Source organism: Balaenoptera borealis, assembly GCF_965194805.1.
Source record: "Balaenoptera borealis genome assembly, chromosome: 3".
In the NCBI taxonomy this organism is placed as follows: domain Eukaryota; kingdom Metazoa; phylum Chordata; class Mammalia; order Artiodactyla; family Balaenopteridae; genus Balaenoptera; species Balaenoptera borealis.
In genome coordinates, this window is record NC_138866.1 from 169,133,478 (window position 1) to 169,156,614 (window position 23,137).

The following is a 23,137-nucleotide window of genomic DNA, read 5'->3' on the forward strand; positions in this document are numbered from 1 at the left end:
CTTCTGGGAGGAAAACACAGCAGCATGAGGATTAATAATGGAGAAAAAGGATAAAGCATTATGCGATAGGACTGGCACTTGGATGGGGTTCCATTTTGTAAATGGTGAGAATGTGAGAGGCGGTAAACTTAAGTAGCATTAAATTTTCAAATGAGACTCTCCAGTCACGTTCAGGCACTATCATGATAGACTACACCTAGTTAACCATCAGAATCACATAGAAGAGTGATAGATTCTGGGATTCACTCCAGACCTGCTAGATGGGAATCACTGAGGATGGAGCCTACATTTAAAGTAATGTTCTCAGGAAATTTTTGTGAAGTCAGGCAATCCTAAATTTAAGAACAGAACTAACCTTTTGGGAACCGCAAGACCTAGTCTCATGTTGATTATTGCACTTGGCAATGACTGCCCTGGAGCAGGGTTCTGGATGACTAGAGTCTGTGGTTTCAGTCTCATGTGGTCCTGGTGGTGACAGCCAAGGTAGGGGAAGCAGGCAGAGACAACCCAACATCTTCTGGACATTTCCATCAGAAAATCCTACTCCAATGGACAATAGGGCTAGGTATGCATTTGGAAGCAAGAAAGCAGAAAAGTGTGCTTAGATGACTTAATAGAGGATATAGCCAGTCATGGCATAGGTTCTTCAACTCTGATACTGCTAAATTCAAGGACCAAGGGATTTCCTTTGTATTTCCCTCATGCTTGTCATCTTATGCTCATAGAATAACCTCTCGCATTCAGGGCAGGAAGAAGGAAGGAATGAGAAGGGACGTAGTTTTGGACATGTCATTCATCGGCTAGGTGATTTTCAGGCAGACAACCTTAGTTGCTAGGGAGGCTAAGAAAACTGAAGATTTAGATTTGGCCTCTGTAATAAAGGCAGGCAAGGAGAACAGGTTTATAAGTTGAGGGCGCAAATATATTTGCTACAGAAACTCAACATCCGTATGTTTAGAATTAAATTCCAATCTTCTTTCAAACTCTGTTCCTTCTCCTGCGTTCCCTGTTTTAATCGTTGGCGTCTATTTGGTCTCACTCAGGAGCCAAGGAGTCGTCCTTAAATCCTTCTTTCCTTTTCTCATCTCCACATTAATTTGGTTAAAAACGTTATTGAGAGCATGTCCTTATATTTCTCAAATTGTCTCCACTTATTTATTCATTATTCTTTATCCAACTCTGATTTTGTTTGCCCCATTTTTTTTCTCTTGGATTTTTAAAAATTCCAGTTTCAGTCTATTTCACCCCACTATTCACTACTACCTGCTATCCACCAGATTGTACTTTCTAACATCCAAATGTGACCAATCTCTATTTTGTTTAAATCCATCAGTAACTCTCATTGCCTTCAGAATGGAATTGAAATTTTTTGTCATGACATAAGCTCACCAGGATCCTGCTCTTAGACACCAGCCCAACTTCTTCCTTCTTAATTTCCCCAAGAATTCCCATCTTCTGGCCAAAAAGAACTACCTGTGAATCCAGCAACACAGTGTTAGCTCATTCTTGGGTATCTTTTCAAACCTTGCTCCCTCTTCTTATTTCATGAAAAAAATTTTTGGCCTGTTCTGCTACTAGATATCCTTCCAGACTGAGTCAATGTCTCTTTTCTGAGAAGCCTTCTCTTACAGAAAATCCCCCCACTCTCCCACTCCCTGTACAAACACACACACACACACACACACACAGTGTATTAATTTATCTCTACAACTAAATGCTGAGTTTCTTGAGGGCAAAGTTACTAGTGTCTTACTCATTTGTGGATCCCGAGTGCAGATCAAGTACTTAATAAATAATTGATTGAATAAAGAATATGTGCAATTATGTAAATATCAAGTATTTGGGATTTTGTATGAATTCTTCTTCTTTCCTCTAAGCTACAGCACCATTCTATAAAAAGCAGGTTTAAATAAAATATCATGGGAATATGTTTAAAACAGTACTTACACTTATGCTAAGAAATATTATTTTTAGGTTTTTGTTTTAGTATCAAAAATAAAGATACGTCTTCAAACTATATAATGTGATTTTTTATCTGGGGTGAATTAATCTGGGATAAGCATTTGCCATATTTTAGTAGAAACATAGTTTTTTTGTCATTTTATAGCCAAAATATAGTACTTGGAAATGAATACTGCTTGGAAGTGAATGCTGTAATATGTCTTTTGGTGGTTATTTTGGTTATAAAAATGGTTCTAAGATATATAGGTTTTCTGACAAGATTTCTTTATTTTCTTATTTCTTCAAACCAGTGTGGTTTCAAAAATTTGTTCTAATTTTTTTTTTTTTTGAGACTAGGGAGCAATTCTATTACTGTGTTTTTATTTTCTATGTTCTGATGCTTTGATGTCTGGGGTCTTGCTGACCCTGGAGGGACTGTCTCTTCCAGGGTGAGCCAATTCCTAGAGACAGTAAAACAGCTCACCTTACAGTGTATTTTTCAAATGCAAACCAACCAATCCAGAGCACCCACCCCAGCCACTTCTTTAGGCTTTCACACTCTGGGCCATTGTGTACCTGCCCTAATCACCCCAGGGTCAGTGCATGTTTTCTAAGACCACCATAAAAAAATACCACAGACTGGGTGGCTTAATAAGCAACAGAAATTTATTTTCTCATGATTCTGGAGGCTGGAAGTCCAAGATCAAGGTGTCACCAAGTTTGCTTTCTTTTGAGTCTTCTTTCCTTGCCTGTGGATGACTCTCTTCTCTCTGGATCTTCAGTCTTCTCTCTGTGTGTGTCGATGTCCTAAATGCCTCTTCTTATAAGGACACCAATCATATTGGATTAGAACCCACCAATATGACCTCATTTTACCTTAATTACCTCTGTATACCTCCAAATATGGTCACATTCTGAGGTGCTGAGGGTTTGGACTTCAACATATGAATTGGGGGTGGCGGGTACAGTTCAGCCTATAAGAGCAAGGTACTAAACAACTAGGGACAGCCCTGACTGAATAAATGAAATATTGATGGATTTGCAGATCATCGCTCTATGTTTGTCAAATCTCATGGAAATAAATACCCAAAAGTATAATTTTACTTATATAATTTTTAAAAAAAATTTTAAAAAGAAATAGTAGCTTTTTACAATTGGAAAAATTCTGATGAGGAGGAGTCCACCATATAGATTATTAAGTGCAGTATTATCTTTAGGGAAAAAACATAACTGATTCTCTCTACTTACTCTTTACTGTAGAAATACAGCTCTCTTTATAAATATAGGTATTTTCGTGGTTTCTGAATATTTTCAAGATGGAAAATAAAACTAAATTCTTTTTATAATATTAAAGAAATCTTTTAGATTTTTCCCACACTTTCAAACAGTATCTTTCTATTTACTGCCCTTGCCAAGATATGAGTATTCACTGTACATTTATTGAAAGGAAGACCTGTTTAGACTTTATCAAAGTGTAAAAAGACCCAGGTTTGTGACTGTGACTAAATAAGAATGTGCTAATCACTGATTCTTAAATACATTGTTTCTTAAACAAATTACTGTATATTTTTATAAAGATTGCATGTTAGGGCTCATAATCAAATATGAATATTCTGTGAATATTTTTAGGTTGGTTTGCCAGGACTTTGCCTTAGTCTCATTTATAAACATTCCAAATACACAAATTATTCCTTAATGAGAACCTGAATAATGCTTATATATTATCCAGTTAAATAAGCATTATTTAACTAGTTACCTTTTTTTATCTTATTAACTTCTAGCTACCGTTAAAGATCTAATGACTATTCATTGAAGTTCATTACTGTTTTAAGAAAACTGATAAAGAAATTGTCAAAAGCCCCTGGAATCAAAAGTGGATGTCAATTATAACTTTTGCTGCAATAGCCTTGAGGCTTGGACTTCATTCTCTTCCATTTGAGTTATGTGGCCAATTTCACATAACCTGTTTGTACAAGATAAGATTTGAAGGATGGCAGGCTCTACACATGTGGCTTCATTGGTATAGAGACTTTGAAATTGTTGGCAAAGCTTCATCCTGCTGATTGTACATCATCGATGGAGAATTTTAAAATGCCAAACATAATTTTCTACTGCTGGATTGTGGTGCAATATAAAAATGAAAGAGAGAGGGTGTGGGGAGGGAGAGAAAATGAATATGAATATAAATATAGATGACATCTTTAAATAGCTTTGAGCTCTGAAATAGAATGCACTAAAATAAAAAGCTGTCCAGGAGATTAGTTGATTGACAACTTATTAACCCCCCCATATCATTGTTTTTGTGCTTGCAAATTCCAACTTGGGGGACTAAAGGTAGTAGAAGTGGTTAACATTGGTGAAAGATATTTAATAACAACTGACACAAGCTGAATTTTAAATTCCATGCAATTTATAATTGACTATTTGCTATTTTTGTTTACAGTACTTTTGTGGTTATTGTATAAATAGTGAAAAATTAAAGATAATATACAACATTTAATTGAACTATGGCAAACATTTAATTATGCAGCTCCAGGGGCTGAAGATTTGTAGCTATTATACGAATCTACAAAAATTACAGTTTTAATTGTTTCATGGTAATTGTTATTGTGCAATCTTAGTTTCATTTATTGCCCACACTCCCTTAATTGCATATGCAGTTTTATTTTCAGTGGATCTTATGTTCAAGAAGCTTTGCATATTCATCATTTGTTAGCTTCCATTATGAGAAACCAGATTATGGATGTTATTCATAAATCATTTTCACAACCAGTTGCTTCAATTTTATTTCCAATACAAATGTGAACAATTTATATAGAGTCTGTGCTGTTGTAAAAGAGTTCATTGAATTGGTCTTAGGTCGTTTATTCATTCATTCATTAAACAGGTATATATTGAGCATCTATGTTATGTCAAGAATTTTTCTAGACATGAGGGAGAAGCAGTGAAAAAACAAGTGGTAATCCCTGAATTTATGGAATCTATATTTTAGTCAGAAAGAGAAAGAAGCTAAGCAAGTAAATAGAAAAATGTACTTTATGTCAAGTGGTGTTATGTGCTATGGGTACAATAAAACAGAAAACTGAGATAAGGGTGCTACAGGTAAGAGGGAGATAAGTTTTAAATAGAGTGGTCAGGCATGGTCACATGAACATATTTTCTGAGCAAAAAAAAAAAAAAAAAAGTTGAGAGGTCAAGTTATGTGTATATTGGAAGGAAGCCACGTGTCAAGGCGAAGGTCCTGAAGCAAGAGTAAGCCTGGTTTGTAAGAGGAAGATCATGGAAAGGACTTTTGCATGCATTTCTTGTAGGATAGAAGCCCGTGTGATGATTTTGAGCAGAGGAGACATGATCTGACTTGCTGCTTGATTTAGCTTTAATATGTTCTTCTTGTCCTTCTTTCTGTAAATGGATAGTTAAATTACAGGATTTGAGGTCAATCATTTTTCATTCCTGATGAAAACTTTTATAATTACTAATTTCCTTCTAAGTACTGTTTTAGCTATATGACACAAATTTGAGTAAGTTATATTTTCATTCAGATCAAAATACTTGGTTATTTCAAAGTCTGTTTTATTTAAACGTATGATATTTAATTACCGAATAAATGAGGATTTCCCAGATTTGTAGTTTAATTTTGTTTTAGTCTGAGGCTATTGAAAGATAATAATGGGGCAAGGTCAGCGACAAGGAGGCAAAATAAGAAGTTTTAACTATAATCCAGAAAGAATGATGTTCCCTTGACTGAGAATTGGTAGTAGTAGTGAGTACCTCGATGTAGTGAGATTCCGGATGTGTTTTATAGATCAAGCAAAGATTTGCTGATGGATGGCATGTCCGATGAAAGTAAGAGATGTATCATACATGACTCTACTCTTTTTACCTGAACTAGAAGGATGGAGTTGTCATGGACTGAGATGAGAAAAATGTGGGAGGAGAAAGTTTGGGCTGAGAAAATCAGAAAATATGCCTAGTTTCAGGCATATTTCTTTTGAAATGCATGTTGGTTATCCAAGTGAAGTGGCCAAGTCAGCAACAGGATATGTCGGAGTCCAGTGAAAGGTCTGGACCTAAGTTATAGTTCTATGAGTTATTGGCATTGGAAATGTTTTAAAGGCATGAGACTAGGTGATATTAACAAGATTGTGAGAAGAGACGAGATCCAAGGCTAATGTCACCTTGTGTAACATCGACGAGATGAGGGAAAACCAGCCAAAGAGATGAGAATAAATGCTAGTCATTTAAGATGAAAACCAGGAGAAAATTATGTACCAGGATCCAGTGAAGAAAACATTTCAAGAAAAAGGGAGTGATCAACTATATCAATATTACTGATATGTCATGTATGTTGGGAAGGAAAAATTAAATATTATTGTAGATTAACAATGGAGAGGTCAACTTTGATATATGCAGTTTCAGCGCAGTGGTGTTAAAAAAAAAAAGGAATAGAGTTCTGATATATGTTACACCAACATGAATAAACCTTGACAACATCTGAGAAGTAAAAAGTTAAACACAAGAAGCTATATAATGTGTGATTCCATTTTATAAAATGTGCAGAATAGGCAAAGTCATCAGAAAGCAGATCAGTGGTTGCCAGAGGCTGAGGAGGGGGAGAGAATGGGAGTGATTGCTAACGGGTACAGGGTTTTATTTTGGAGTGATGGAAATGTTTTGGAATTAGATAATGGTGATAGTTGCATGACACTGAGAATGTATAAAAGCCACCAAATTGTGTACTTCTAAATGGTTAAAGTGGTGAATTTTAGGTTATGTGAATTTTAACTTCATTTTTAAAAAATTGAAAAAAAACTCATTGGAACAGATGCAAGATGGAATGGGGGGAGAAGAAGTGGTGCTGGAATCAGAATAGGCAGAACTTGGAGAAGTTAGTTGGAGGGAGTTGGAGGTTTAAGAGATTTTCTTAAGATGGGTGAAATTGTGGCCTCTTGTATACTGAAGGGAAAGAAAGCATGTGGGATGTAAAAGAGGGGAGGAAATTGCTGGAATGATTGCAAAATAGGGGAGAGGAGATGCATTTCCTGGGTAAATGAAAGGAGTGGACCTAGAGAGGAGCAGGACTGGTTGATCACAGTTAAGAGGAGGAAAGACATGTGGGTGGCGGTGCAGGTGGTGGGGCTTGTGAGGTTTTCTTCTGGTTTCTCTCATTTTCCCAATGAAACATAAAGCAAGATGATTAGCTGAGGGGGAGGAGGAGTTGGAGGTTTAAGGAGTGGGTAGAGGGTTTTGAACAGTTGTCTAGAGATGGAAGAAAAGGAAAGAATTAGGAAGATGTAGCGGGATGGCCCCAGTGCAATGAAGTGAGTAGTCAGGGATATGAAGTCACTTCAGTCAGCTTGGTGTTGACCCATCACTCCCGTTCATCTGCACGGATGCAGGTGGAGCGTGTCGTGTGGGTCTCAGCCTATTCACAGTGACGCTATCTGCCAGGAATCTCAGGCGCTCACCTGGGCCCAGATTACATGTGGTGAGTCCCCACAGACATTTCCCAGACCAGAGCCAGTGTTGTGATGCTGTGGCTAGTCCAGCCCTTGCGGTTCTTATGATTACAAGACACACCTCTGCAACAACCATCAGGGAACTTTGGAAAAACAAGGTTTGCTTCTTACAGGTCCTGGAGTGTACCCAGCACATCCAAGGGCCATACAGCGAGGTTGTGGGGAGAGAGAGTAAACCTAGGGTTCTGCCTTTGTTGGGGTCGAGGGTGGGGTGCCTCGGGTTTCCCGGTTTTACTTTTTATAGTTGAATTTAAAACATACAAGTGGGAATTAAAGTGCAGTAAGGGAAAAGCTGGGTCACTCGAGTGCTCAGTTATCTAGGTCACCAAGGGCTTTTGAAAAGGGGAACTTCATGGGTGGGATGGCCTGGCTCTTTATCCAGTGTGTAAGGGGCAATGTGTTTATTGGAGATGGATGTCTTTGAAATGGATGGCTCAGCAATCAAAAGGTTGATGTCAGACACTTACATTACAATCAAGAAAGCTAATTGTCACGCACTTACACTACTTGAAGGATTGTACTTATCAGAGCTTTTGTCCTGAGTTTGTGGAAGCATGAGAAGAGCCAGCAGGTGACTGTTTTCTAACATCAGTAAGAAAAGAAATGAGGACATGAGAGAGGATGAAAGGAATTGCAAAACTGGAGGACCATTATCTTGTAGGTCCTGATGCTGTCAAAAATTTTTTACAGTAGAGATACTAGAGGGAGTGAGTGGAAAGATAGGAGTGATGGTTGGGGAGTGGGCCCCTCATAATTAAGATAGAGGAAGTGTTATCACCATTAGTTATGATCATATTCAGCCGAGTGGTGGCAGAAGTGGTTTTACATCAGCAGTTCTCCTTCATGAGCATCAGTAAGAAAAATCGAGAAACTGAGGGGCAAGATGAATGTGAACATTGAAATGACAAAGAGTGACATTGAGCCAACGGGTAAAGTAGTCAGGGATTGAGGGGTAGGGCACCAGTGTCTGTAGATGACTGTAACAAGATGTCAAAAGATTCAAAGCTCAGATATTTAGGAAGGTGAGAAACCTCCATACTGTTTTCCATAGTGGCTGTACCCATTTACGTTCCCACCAACAGTGTATGAGGGTTCCCTTTTCTCCACATCCTCGCCAACATTTGGTATTCGTGTTCTTTCTGATGATAGCCATTCTGACTGTATAAGATGATATCTCATTGCGGTTTTGATTTGCATTTCCCTGATAATTAGTGATGTTGAGCATTTTTTCATGTGCCTGTTGGCCATCTGCATTTCCTCTTTAAAAAAATGTCTATTCAGTTCTTCTGCCCATTTTTTAATCAGGTTGTTTGTTTTTTTGATGTTGAGTTGTATGAGCTTTTTATATATTTTGGATATTAACCCTTTAGCAGTCATCATTTGCAAATATTTTTTCCCATTCAGTAGGTTTTCTTTTCATTTTGTCCATCGTTTCCTTTGCTGTGCAAAAACTTTTAAGTTTGATTAGATCCCATTTGTTTATTTTTGCTTTTATTTCCTTTACTTTAAGAGATGGATCCAAAAAAGTATTGCTGCGATTTATGTCAGAGTGTTCCGCCTATGTTTTCCTCTAAGAGTTTTACAGAGATCTGATTAAAATCCAGAAGCACACTGGCATGGTTGTTTTTTTCTCTCTCTCTTCTCTCTCTGAATCGATCTCTCTTTTTCTGTCTGTGTAATGAGTCTACCTAAGGCATGATGCCGCCATACAGAGGAGTTGGGTTGAGCATGCTCTGTAGAACAAATGTTAACATTTTCAGAAATAATGATCCTTTCTAGTGACACCTGCATCTCACTTCTTGCCAATCTTACAGATGAAATTTTACCATGTCAAGAAACATCGAATACCAAGAAGGAACAATGCCGTCCAGATATAAGTCTCTGCAGATTTGATTCTACAGATGAAGGATTGAGGTGTAAGTGTTAAAATGAGATGTCTGCCTGCCTTGTCAGTGTGTAGGCCATCCATGAGACTCAGAAGCCTAACAGGAATAACAGACCACTAGTAGGGCTACTCACTTGACAGACTCTGTTGACATCTATGTCTTAGTTTTATCAGGAGTATCATTGGGGTTTTAGCTGGAGTGTTATTGCAAGTCTGTTGTTTATTCAAAAAGTGAAAGACAGTAAATATGTTAAGATAATGTTGTTTTGTAAAACAATTACATTAAAGGTCTTGGAATTATATACAATGTTTCTTCTTTAAAATTTCAACGTGATTGTGAATAGTAAGTTATTTAAGTTAACTGAATTCCATAAAGTAGGTAAGGTCAGATATTACGCCATTTAAAAAACCACAATGGAAGCAGTGGTACAAGAAAAAGTAGAAATCTCTTCATCTTTTTTTTTTTTGGCGGTAGTGGTTCTCATTCAGAGGATGCCCATCTGGATCAAATGAAGAACTTTTAAAAAGTAGAGGACACTCTAAGACTTACTGAATCAAAATTTCCAGATATGAATTTGTGTGTGTGTGTGTGTGTTTAAGCCTTGATTGCAACTATAACCATTGTTAAGCAGCCACTCCAGTACACTGTGATAGTCCACCGACATCTTTTTCTCCTCTCTTTAGTGTGTCAGGCCTGTGGATTTGATTTTGACATGTGTGACTGGGTATCAGAAACATCTGCTGGGCAAACTTCCTGGATGCGCACAAAAGCAAGAGAAATTTCTGTGTTAGAGTCTCCACCTCAGCAGGATCAAAGCGGTGATGATGAAGGTAGCAAATAAAAAATCATATTGATTATGCTTCCTTTTTAACTCTTTTTAGTGGTTGCTCTAGAGTTTGTGAAATACATTTACAGCTAATCCAAGTCTACTTTCAAATAACTCTATACTTCCTCATGGGTAGTGCAAGCCCATTATAATAAATACTCCTAAATCGTCCCTCCTTTCCCTCGTATTATTGCTGTCATTCATTTCATTTAATTATCAATACATTAGGACTATTACTGTTTTGAACAAACTTATTTTTTTGATTAACTAAGCAAGTTGAAAATAAAATGTTTCACTTTACTTTCATTTATTCCTTCTCTGATACTATTCCTTTCTTTATGTAGATCTGAGTTTCTGACCTATATCATTTTCCTTCTTACTGAAGAATGCCTTTAGCATTACTTGCAAGTCTACTGGCCACAAATTCCCTCAATTTTTATTTGTCTGAGAAAGTCTTTATTTGTATTTCATTTTTGAAGGATAATTTTTGCTGGACATAGAATTCTAGGTTGAGTTTTTTTCTTCTTTTAATACTTTAAATATTTTACTCCACTCTCTTCTTGCTTACATGGTTCGGAAGAGAAGTCTGATCCAATTCTTATCTGTGTTCCTCTATAGGTAAGATTTTTTTCTTCCTGGAATATTTCAAGATTTTTGCTTGTCTTTGATTGCAGTTTTGAATATAGTAATGTGCTTAGGTGTAGTTTCTTGGATATTTATCCTGCTTGGTGTTTCCTGAGCTTCCAGGATCTCTGGTTTGATGTCTGACATTAATTTGGATGAAAATTCTCAGTCACTGTTACTTCAAGTATTGATTCTCTTCCTTTCTCTCTTTCTTCTTCTCATATTTCCATTATGCATATGTTGCACCTTTTGTAATTTTCCCAGAGTTCTTAGATAGAATCATTCCTTTTCTTCACTGTTTTTTTTTTTCTGTTTGCTTTTCAGTTTTGTAAGTTTCTACTGACATATCCTTAAGCTCAGAGATTCATTCCTCAGCTGAGTCAAGTCTGCTAATGAGCCCTTTGAAGACATTTTTCATTTCTGTTATACTGTTTTTTTACCCCTAGCATTTTTTGATTCTTCCCTAGAATTTCCAACTCTCTGCCTACATTATCTTTTTTGCATGTTTTCTACTTTTTCCACTGGAACTCTTAACTTATTTATCCCAGTCTGATAATTCCAGCATCCCTGCCAGATCTGGGTCTGGTTCTGATGTCTACTCTTTCTCTTCAGACTATATATTTTTTGCCTTTTAGTATGCCTTATAATTTCTTTGTGTGTGAAAGCCAGGCATAATGTACTGCATAAAAGGAATTAAGGTAGATAGGTATTTAATGTGAGCTTTTATGTTTATCCAGCTACAGATTAGGCTTTGTTTGCTGTTGGCTGTAGCCGTTAATGTCTGAGGCTAAAATTTCATGCAGTGTTCTTGTTTTGGTCCCACTGTTGTCTTCGGGTTTCTCTAAAGATATCTTCTGAAATAAGGTCTGAGACCCGCAGTTCTTTTGGTAATATTTCCTTGTTATCATACAGGACCACTTTTGATGTGGTGATAAGTTGTGAGGGGAAGGGAAGCATCCTATAGTCCTATGAATGGATCTCAGTCTTCGATCCAGTGGAGGCTGGATCTGGGTATTTTGCTTCCGTCATCTGGAAGGATAGAACCTGCTGGATTTGATATCTCACTTCTCCCAGTTAGGATCTCCAGTCGGTTAGCTGGTTGTAAAGCTTCTCTTGAGTGAAAGCCTTATTAAGAATAACAGGAGAGTCCAGGTATATTTCAAAATGACTACTTTTCCTCTCTCCCAGCTGTAGGCACAAGAGGATTTTTCTTTGATTCTTACTGTGAGAACCTGGTAGGGCTCTTGAAGGTAAAACTCACAAAAGAGTGGGGTCCTCCTTAAGATGGGACTGCCTGGAGCTTTTAACTCGCAAATGTGTTCACACTGAGCCTCCAGCAGTTCATCAATCACAATCTAGTTTTTTCCATCCCTGTACTTTCCCATACAATTTTGGGATTCTGCTCTTGAAAGTTGTGATTCTCTGTATCTGCTTACCTCACCAATTCTTGCACAATGGTTTGTGCCATGACCTCAATCTTCCTAGGGGTCTAAGAAGAGTTGTTGATTTTCAGTTTGTTCATGTATTTTCTTGCTAAGTGGACAGGAGTAACAACTTCCAAGCTTCTTTCATGGTGGTCCAGAAACTGGAAATTTTGCAGGCTTTTTTTCAATTAGATTTGTTCTCTTTCTAAACCCCCTTTACTCTTTCCTGCTCTTTTACTTTGTTCCTACCTCCTTGTTCAGCAGTTTTATCGTGGTATTACTCAGCAACCCAGAACCTTATCTGAGTAACAATCCTGGTTTAAGGTTTCATACTTGATGGTAATGCTTGGAGTTTTGCACATACTGTCACTTAGCCATAGCCCACAGCAGTGAGGGTAAGTATCTTTCCCACCTCAGTTTTTGAGAAGGATTTCCAGCCCTAATCTTTGACCTCATTGAGAGAATTTGACTCTGTTCATCCAGGATTTTGCAACATTTAAATTAGTCAAAATTCTAGCTACTACAGCCTGCTTCTGGTCCCAACATCCAAGAGTTCTGTGGTTTCAGCCCTGCTCATCACTTGGCATATCTATTTTTTCCTTATCTTTTGAGATGTTTTATCTTGTTTAATCTGTCTCTGCTTTTGTAAAAATGTGTTTTCATTTTATTTATCATTTCCTTACGTATAGGTCAGAGGAAAAGTATTAACTTATTATATACTATGATTAAAGGCTAACTTGTCTAGCAAATAAATTTCACTGAATTTAAGTTCAAAGTTTTTAGATGTTGCAGGAATATTTGCTCTCTTACAAAGAAATAAAACATTTGAAAGACTTTATCTTTGAAAATTGAAGTTATAAAACATAGAAATATCTTTGTATCTCTGCATTATATATATTATTGAGTTCAAAAGTAATCCAAATTGGTTTTAAGGATCAGATGGAAAAAATTGACAATATTTTTATGTACTATACAATCCATATGTGTAGTTTAGTAGGACTGTAAGTATATGATGCTTCCATGTAGTTTGGTAAGAAAGAAGGCAGTTTAAATTATATTCCCTTAAACGATAAAAGTTTTTCTGTGAAGAATAGAAAAAAATAATCAAAAGGGAAAATAATTCTGGGAAGAAAGATGAAGAATTTTTGATTAAAGAAAGATTGCATTGTTATATTTAAAAGAATCATCATTTGGTGGCACAGAGATTTTTATATCAGTAGATTTCTTTTTATAAGAATATTGAATTTTCATATTGAAGGTATTGTCAAACTTTGATTTTAGGAATTAGGAGGAGATTACAATGCATTTTAGAAATCAAATATGGAAACGAAAATCTGTAATTTGTAGTTGATGCAATCTTTTATAAAAACATCATATTCTTTTAAATAAAATATTTGTGTTTCAAGCTTGATTTGGAAAAGTAATACAATAATTTTGTTCAAAACAGAAAGCAGCTAATTTTTTCTAAGTTGCTTTTTTTCCCCTTTATTTTTCAGGTTACTATATATGGGTAGGGGCTAAGCATGCTTCTACTCTTAACCATTTAGACAGCAGGGCTTATCTAAATAGCTCTGTGTGTCACTGCTTGGGCAAGAGCTGTCATCTTCAATTCTATTACTCTATGGAAAACAGTGTTCTGAGAGTAGGACTGTATAATAAAAAGGTGAGAAGAAACTTGCATTAATTTCAAATTCATTGAATAAATGAAATTTCTATTCTTGGCAACTTTTGTTTCTATTTCTCAGTTGCATGTAGGCTATAGGTATTCCTTATCTTGACTTTATTTGGTATACCTTTAATTTTTTTTTTTTTTTTTTTGCTTCTGAGGGGGAATTTTTTTTTTCTTTTCCATTATGGTTTATTGCAGGATATTGAATATAGTTCCCTGTGCTATACAATAGCACAAATGTTGTTTAATTGGTATACGTTTAAAAAGAAGTATTAAGAAGGTGGTTTAGGGAGATATTGTCATGTACACCGTGGTAGTTTGCAAAATATTTCATAAAATTGGTAAAATTCATGAAAATATATTAAAAACTATGGTGTAATAATATATTTGGGATTCTATATTATTAACTCTATACTGAAGCTCTGATGTGATCTGTTCTGGATTTTTGATCTCTGTATACTTAAAGCTGTAAATATGATGGAAGCAAATTACTTGTTCTGGCACAGTAGATACAGTTTTAAAAGATTGGTAATTGCTGATTAAATACAGCCAAATGAGTCATATAAATTAAAAAAAAATGGTGTGCTGGGCAGAGTGAAAGTTGTAGTGGTAATGCTAGTGAATAAATAAATCCATGCTTTTTTTTTTTTTTTTTTTTAACCTAACTAACTGAAAACAATTCTCTACAATTGGGAAAACACTTGAGACACTTTGAGAACTTCTATTGTGAAGAAGAATTTATTTATAGGTAGGAGTAAAAAAATCATAGGGGTAAACAGCAGTTATTCTACAAATGGGAAACATTTGACAATAATTGCAGGAATTCTGACATTGGAAAAGAAAGACAGTAAAAGTATCCAAGCAAGTAGTTTCCTTTGGCTCAGGATGCTTTGGATAAATCCAGTTGAAACTTCTGCATGACATCAGCCAGATTCATTATTCAACAAAAGTTTGTCATCTGTACTTAACAAGTGCCACTAACCATCTGTCAACAGCATTTTCTTCTGTTCTTTTCTGAAGTTTGCAGTGACTTCATAATTAATCCGCAAGTATCAGACTGCTTATTACCAAGATACTTGAACATTCAAGAGGCATTCCCCTTTTCTTCTGAGTTCTATCATATCACCTCTCCCTTTTCCTTTTGTGTTGTTTTCATCATATCCAGTCTTTTTTCTTCTACTTCTGTTTTCCAGACTTCTAAAGCATGAAGTTGAATGAATACTCTCATTAGATGGCCTAATACATTGTCCTTTGTTACACAGATGAGACACAATTTGTAGCATTTTGTAGCTATATTTTGTAACATTTTTTTTTGTAGCAATATTTGGCAGTCCACTGCCCTAGAATCTATTTGATATATTTCATTCAATTTGACATGGTGTGGGGTGGGTGGAGGGGCAGAAACTTCTCCCTGCCCTTTGTGTAATACTCCAAACTTTCCAGATAATTGGGAGAAATTTTACCCAAAAAATAGGTTAAACTTTATCTGTATATGTTATACCATTCAAGCTTTAAGCACCTTTTAGTTATTATCACCTGTGCCATGTAAACCAAGCCCATTGAGCTTTCATGCAATTTGAAATTTTCTGTAATTTCCAAATCCTTCTTCAACAAAGGCATAATAAAAAAAAAGTCTGGAATAATTTTGTTGAGCTTATATTATACTTAAAGATGCTTTAAAAATATACGGTCCTACAATAGTGTTTTTCACATGGTGGGTAATCAACAGTCATTAGATTTTGAGTGAATCACTGTCCTAAGTTTGAGTAGAAACTTGTTATCTATCTTCTAATACTAAGGATTATTTTAATCTACCCTGAACATCAGTGATGGATTTTAAGTTTCAGTATGTGGATATGGAGTTTTGAATTATTGAAAGTGAGCAATATCATTCCTCTGGTGGCTCTGGGATTGCACAAGAAAAAGGTGCAAACAAATTGGCTTCAGATACCGCCTCATATAATAAGAATAGACTTACCAAGATTCCATCTCCCACATTATAAGAAAAGAAGAAGTTAATTCTGGAGAACCGACCTAGTGTGTTAATCAGAACCAACTGGGGGTACATCTTAGAGAGCATTGACTGATGTTTGATCCATTAGTTTACCCAGTATTCTGCAAGGCAGTGTCCAGTCTTTTCTGACACTATTTGCTGTGCTCTATACACATAAAACGTTGGTCACCAATGCAAACTGCATCAAAGTACATTTAAATTACAAGCTGATGTTTTATCACAAAGTTAAAAAGGACTTCAAACCTATCATTTAAAAAATTAGCTCTTGATGAAAATGATCATTTACATATTCCATGAATAGAATAACGAAAATAACCCGTAGGATGAAATGTGCTGATGAACCAAGAAATATCTAGTGAGAATGCTGAGGATAATTTTCTTTATTTTCAGAGTAATTTAGAATTTGAGAAATAGAAAATAGGTAAAAGACAAGTTAACTAAAAAGTTGAAACTTTTAAAGTCAGCTTCAGTGTGTAGCAGTTCTAGTTTGTACCACTGAACTATTCTTGGGATCAAGTCTCTGTCCATCATCTATAAGAAAATAATCATAGCAACGGCCTATCTTTTATCCTGAGGACAGCTGCCATGTCAGTGAGCCAAGGATAGTGGGGGTGTCCAGCTTGTGGTGGCTTTTACATATTTTAAAATTCCCACTGGCAAATAAATAGGAGGCACACATAGCTGGGACAGGAGAGAAAATGCCTTAGAAAATATCTTTTCTAGTATGATACAGATTTTAAAGCTATAATAAGCTCTCCTTGAAGGAAGGTTTTTGCCACAGTACATGGTCCTATCACCACATGCAATCAAAAGTAGTTTAAAAAAAAACCTTGAATTTGATACCTTGATTTTTTTCATTGAAAGGGGGAAGGATAAGCTGGTCTCTAAGAGATCTAGTGATAAATATTTTTCTTGAAAGGTAAAATGGCATTATTGATCCTGGTCTAGGGGAATAAAGACATTTAAATAATTTTGATTGATTTTAGGATAATAGAAAATTAGAACATCCCTTGAAAGGCTTTTCTGAACTGAGGGTTTCTTTTTTACATTGACACCTGTTGAAAGTAACTAGATAAGAGTCTGAGAGTAAGGACAAAAATAAAATAAAAGCTGATTTCATTTAGTTGGGGTAAATCCTTTTTCCTTTTCATTGCTTGTGTTGTCAGATAGGAAAATGTGGTAGAAAAATCTGGATTTCATACACAATATACCATTAACTTCTTGTGTGAAAAACCACTTAAGTTTAGAAAGAACTCTGCTCAGCTTTCTGAAAAAAATGTAAATGCATTCTTCTTCAAGTAGAATGGGGGGGGGAATCAATTAGGCACTGTGAAGAAAGAGCACAATAGCTGTAAATTATCATCATAAAATTAAAGTGAGGGGACATGGTGAATGCAGCTTGCCAAGTAGTGTCACTAAAAGCATCTGTGGAGAGTGTAGTGTCTGGATGCTAAATAATTGAAGTTGCATAAGAAATTATTGAAAGAATAATTTGCTGTATGTATCAACTTTTTATAACTTCACTTCATTGTGATGTGACCTGGAAACTATCAGCTGAAAATGTGTCCACCATGTATGTTTCATTGTCTTGTGGAAGTCTTAACCGTTGATATGAACAAGTAATGGAATGAAGTATATTTTAATTGGTTTAGACTATCTTCTGAAATACTTCAGACTTGGAAATTGGAGTAGATAACAAAGGGCAAAGGACTAAGTTAAAAATAGATTCATTTTTAGAAAACCTTAAGTATGAATGAAATAAGTGAAACCAAGTGAGGAAATAAAGGCTAACGAGAGTCTGAAAAAGTATGAGTGTCATGTGTCATTTGAATTACAACTAGCTGTCACCTTTCAGTGCTGTTTCCTGTCTCGCAGAAGGAGAGCACAGAGATAGTCTCAGAGTTCAACCTGAGACATATTTATGCCACTGTCTGCATTTTCACTATAGTTCATTATACATATATTTCACTAAATCTAAGGAAAAATAGGATTATTTCAGAACATAAAAGCACAGTCGTAAATCATAAAGTCCAGTACCATAGGCAAAATTGTGGAGTACGTTATAGACTTTTATCGAATATCTGACCTCATAGTATACAGTAACATAATTTTGGATACACTTTGCAACCTAGAAAATGATCATCATACAGATGCATGACATAGCATGCTTTAGAAGACATGAAAAGGTCTTTGATTGAGTGACTGGAGAGTCAAATAGAAATATAATCTCCAGAAAACAACTGTATTATTTGGAACTTGGAATGAATTCTTCCATAGGAAAAAATATTTAAGGTGAGATTGTACAGAAAATATATCTGATAACAATTTTTTAACTTTCATGTTAAATATTTGCCTGCCATTTTTTCTTTCCTATTATCATGGCAATATTGCAAAATGAAGTAATGTCAGTGGGATTAAGATATAAATAGCTGGTTTATTAATTGCTATTTAGAATTTTATTTTTCGAAGTGCAGTACTTTATTCAAGATTCCATTCAAATTTTTGTCCTGTCCTTACTCTCCATCAGAAAAAAAAAATAGGCAGCTTTACTATGTAGACATGCTTTATTTCCTTATTTTTAAAAACAATAATTTTTATAGAGCAGTTTTGGATTCACAGCAAAATCAAGAGGAAGGTACAGAGATTTCCCACACACCCCCTGTCCCCACACATACTTAGCCTCACCCGTTTTCAGCATCCTCCACCAGAATGGTACACATGTTACAACTGATGAATCAACACTGACACATCATCATCACCTGAAGTCTCTAGTTTACATTAGGGTTCACTCTTGGTGTTGTACATTCTATGGGTTTGGACAAATGTATAATGAATGACATGTATCCATCATTATATCATCATAAAGAGTATTTTCACTACCTTAAAAATCCTCTGTGCTCTATCTTTTCATCCCTTCCCCTCTCCTTTTCTTCATTTTTCTTTTAAAATGTTATATAGCTTTTTAACCAATACTTTAGATTTCTTAGTACTTAATATCCTACAGGTAGGGTAAAATCTACTGAAATATAATTAAGAGAGCACATATATAACTATGAGAGTAGAATTTGGGGAATGAGTGATGTCTTTTTCTTTGGATCAAAGGAAGAAGAAATATTTTGGACCTACAACATATCAACTCACAGAAAATGGGTGAAAGCGGATGTATTAATACCAGAAGGACTGAAGACATTTAAGGTATAAAAGGGAAAAACAAGTATTTTTTTTATCATGAGTTCAATTTTTAGCTTTGTAGTTATGAATTTATCACCCATTGCTTCATTTAAATTAGCATTGAAATTAGGGATGTTGACTTGTATGTCTGGGGAGAGCAATTACTTTTCATTGTACCTATAGCCCTGCTCAGGTCAAATCTTGTTGAATGGAGGGGCAAGAGCATAACTACTCTTGTTTAAAGCATCCTCACCCTCCATGGGTTCCCTCCCTAGGACCCCCAGACGCCATGCAGTACAACCAGGGAAGCCAGGTACATTATGAAGCAGATAAATAATAAACTGGTATTGGAAAATCAGTAGAGTATATTTAAACGTTTTGAATGCAGTAATTCATATCTTTATAACACATGGGTAACTCTACCTGTACAAAGATGCATCTGAAATAAACATAGGCTCAGTGGGAATGCTATCTCTTAAAAATATTAACTTGGGGTTTTGTGTTGTATATAGAGCTGAGATTGTGCAGAAAAATGTATCTGATAATATTTTTAAACTTTCATATCAAGTGTTTGCCTGTCATTTCTTTCTTTTCTAATATCATGGCAATATTGCAAAGTGTAGTAGCGTCAGAGAGATCAACATTGAAATACTGGTATAATTAATTGCTATTTAGATTTTTATTTTTGAAGTGTAGTACTCTAAGTTTCCACCCATTTTGTATATAGAGTACATAAATATATTTATGCTGGAGTGTGAGTGTAAAATAATGAGGCTAATTGTATGTGTGGCTTAGGGAACCAATTTCATTCGTTTAAGGTAATATCACACTCATACATTTTTCTAGGTATTAAAAGGGAGAGCCCAAATGATACTGAACTGTGACCATGGAGGTTTTTAGAATCCAATTTACTGCTGAAGTTGGAATTTATGAATCAGCATTTTTGTAGCAATCTCAGAAGAGTTGAGGTTTATATCATAGCACGTTGAGTTAAAATTTTGACACTATTTTAATTTTTCTAAGCTGATATCTTTATAACTTCTGAAGGAAGTACTGAATGATTGGACCTTTATTCTTTTTTACATAAGCTGAATATTAAAGTTTGTTTTTATGCTTAACTCAAAGATAAAACAAAAAATATAATGAAAATAATATTGGAGTTATCTGAGGTTTCCAAGTACATATTAAATGTAACTGGCTTTTCAGTAATGGCAGACTTTTGAGATCAAAGTTTAAATGCATAAATTTTTGAAACCTAAACTTATCATTTCTGCATATCTGTTATCTTGCTGCTATGAAAATACACAGCTGTAGGTCCAATAATTTTAACATATAAGATATTCATTATGGAGAAAGATACAAAGTGTTCTTATGAAATATTTAAATTTAATATTATTTTATAAATTGTTAAATATTTATGCAAACGTCATCTTAAGTAATTCTTAATAAACAAATATATATCGCTCATATTTTTGAAAAGAAATTCTGTCAGAAACTTTAAGCTGAAAGAGACTAAAAGGAGTCAGTCTTTGTTCCTAGCATCTTATTTACACATTAACAATATCTATGCAAAAAACCCTGAATTACTATGCTGTATACCTGAAGCTAACACAATATTATAAATTAACTATACTTCAGTAAAAAAGAAATACTTTTGCTCTATCCCATGAAAACAAAACAAAACCCAGTATCTAGTTCAGTGCTGATCCAAAGAACTTTCTGTGTTAATGGAAATTTTATCTGTACTCTCCAGTATAGTAGCCAGTAGCCACATGTGGCTATTGAACAGTTGAAATGTAACTACTGAAGTGTAGAACTGAATTTTAATTTAATTTTAGTTAATTTAAATTTAAATAGCCCTATGGAGTTAGTGACTACCGGTTTGGACAGCAAATAATTAGTTATTTGCTATACAGTCTTTGATTTCTATCTCTCCTGCACTCTTGGTGTTAATTAACCATTGCTCTTGTTAGAACCTCAAGGGATATTAATACTTGGACATTGTCTCACACTAGACTAGCAATGTATGGTTGTTTCACTTGCCAGTATTGTATACCTTCAGAAAGCTAGCAATTCGATTGGAGAAAATGAGATTCATTTCCTTTAATTAGTGCTTCTTTGATTATTAGAGCAATTCTTCTATAAAAATTAATAGATTTTTAAATTTATTCTTTTAAATGTTCTCTTCTATTGTGTATCTTACTGTCTGCCTGACATTTCCCTTCATGCATTCCAATGACTAATTTTAGTAGTTAAAAAACCAAATGCAGTTATAGCTCTCATATAAGTAGTGATAACACTTATTCTTTTCCTTGAATATTAAAGTAAGCGGACTGTGAAGATGCCCAAACAACAAGTTTGCAGTCAGGGACATTGTCGGTGGTTAAATGGGATGCTTTCCTCAGATCATGGGTCGTTTCTCAGAGGCCTCAGTGGATCTAATGTGCCCATCACTCTTATGTGTGTGGGTCAAGCTGATCAAATAGGAACTTTGTTCTTAGTTGTTATTGGCTTGCTCTTTAAACAGACATTTTTCTTAATAATTCTTTAATCTCTATTATTCTTTTTTGGGTCTTTTTGAAGAGATTGTAAGCTCACAAATTGTTCTTTGTTTTTCCCTGAAGATTATTTTTGAAGGGACTATTTTGAGCCAGAAAGGTTTTATTGGGCTCGATCAGCTCTGGGTCTACGCCTGTGCACAGGCCCCATCCAGACAGCTCTGCTCTGCAGATGAATTCCCTTGTGCCAGCGGCCAGTGCATTGCCCAAGAACTGGTCTGTGACTCTCAGCAGGACTGTTCTGATGAGAGTGACGAGGATCCAGCGACTTGCTGTAAGTAAATTAATGGTTTACTCACTCTTATGCTCACATTCATGACTGTGCTTGGATTTAAGAGTCTTTGTCTTGAGCAAGGTACATTTAATTTGTATGAAGTAAGATGAATGTACATTCTCATTCTGACGCCATTAGTACTACTCCTTGTGGGCATCTCTATGCTAACATCTCTATGATGTTTTGGTGCTTTTTGCTAACACTTGAAATCTCTCTATTTGTTCAACAAATGAATAGTTGTGATTAGTTGTGTGTGTGTGTGTGTGTGTGTGTGTGTGTTTTGATTAAAGAGGAAAATGGATGGGAGAGGGAACCTATTTGTACTCTGCTCTTTGGAGACATATATTATGGATTGCTAACCTTTATTAATTGTAGGGCTTTTTCCATTCTGACCAATCATGTAGGAAGCTGTGGGGAAAGGGTAAAGAGGAGAAGGGCTGCCATGGCCTTCCAGACAACCATGGTGACATAGAAATCATGTCAGCCATGGTTGGTATTCATGACTAGGCAAGAAAGCCCAACAACTTCATTTCAGACCGTTTATGGAGAGTCTTTGATAGGAGTAATGACGAGAAATTCCATTACTATTCAAACCTAGTTGTATTAGAAAGGAAATATAATGTAATTTACAACCTACATGATGGTTCTCATAGGAGGTAACTTAGCAACTAAGATATTTGTGTCTCTTTAGAAACGAATTAAGACTACATGCATCCAATTTTTATGTCACAAACGAGGGTTTTTTAATTATTAAAAATTTGACATTTATTTTGCTGCAGTGTTTTATTTTAGTGATATATTTTGTTGAGCAAGAGAAGAGTATGGCACTAAGATAAATGTCACCTTTTTAATGAAAATGCTTCTGCTGATGGGCGAGTAAGCATTTTATTAACAGCAGTGGACTGGGGTGTAGAAAAGAGAAGATGGGAAAGCAAGCGAGAAATCCTCTGCCTGTTTGTTAGCAGGAATTCAATTAATTCCTCAGACACCTGGTCTTAACCATAGATTTAAGCAAAATAATCTCCTTACCAATATGATCTCTGTGGATATTTTCGGTGCTCTCTTTTTGTTCATTAAAAAATATGAGGACCATTCGTTTTCTCTAATGTGAGTGTCACATTCCTCTTTATGCTTCATTTAAATGCTTTTTTACAGACAATTTGGTTCATTTCTTTTGGAGAAATTCACCTTTCTAATGGTTTGTATTACTCTCAATTCCAATAACTGAAAG

General features: G+C 35.4%; 1 protein-coding gene across 1 annotated transcript in view; it reads left to right on the top strand.

The window, feature by feature from the left end:
• MALRD1 (MAM and LDL receptor class A domain containing 1) overlaps positions 1-23,137 on the top strand; it is a 638,500-nt gene that overhangs the window by 82,323 nt on the left and 533,040 nt on the right. The window contains exons 6-10 of the mRNA XM_082385765.1: positions 9,275-9,376; positions 10,030-10,176; positions 13,717-13,883; positions 19,006-19,098; positions 21,699-21,906. Coding sequence (XP_082241891.1) covers positions 9,275-9,376; positions 10,030-10,176; positions 13,717-13,883; positions 19,006-19,098; positions 21,699-21,906 — 717 coding nt within the window. The remainder of the gene's footprint in view (positions 1-9,274; positions 9,377-10,029; positions 10,177-13,716; positions 13,884-19,005; positions 19,099-21,698; positions 21,907-23,137) is intronic.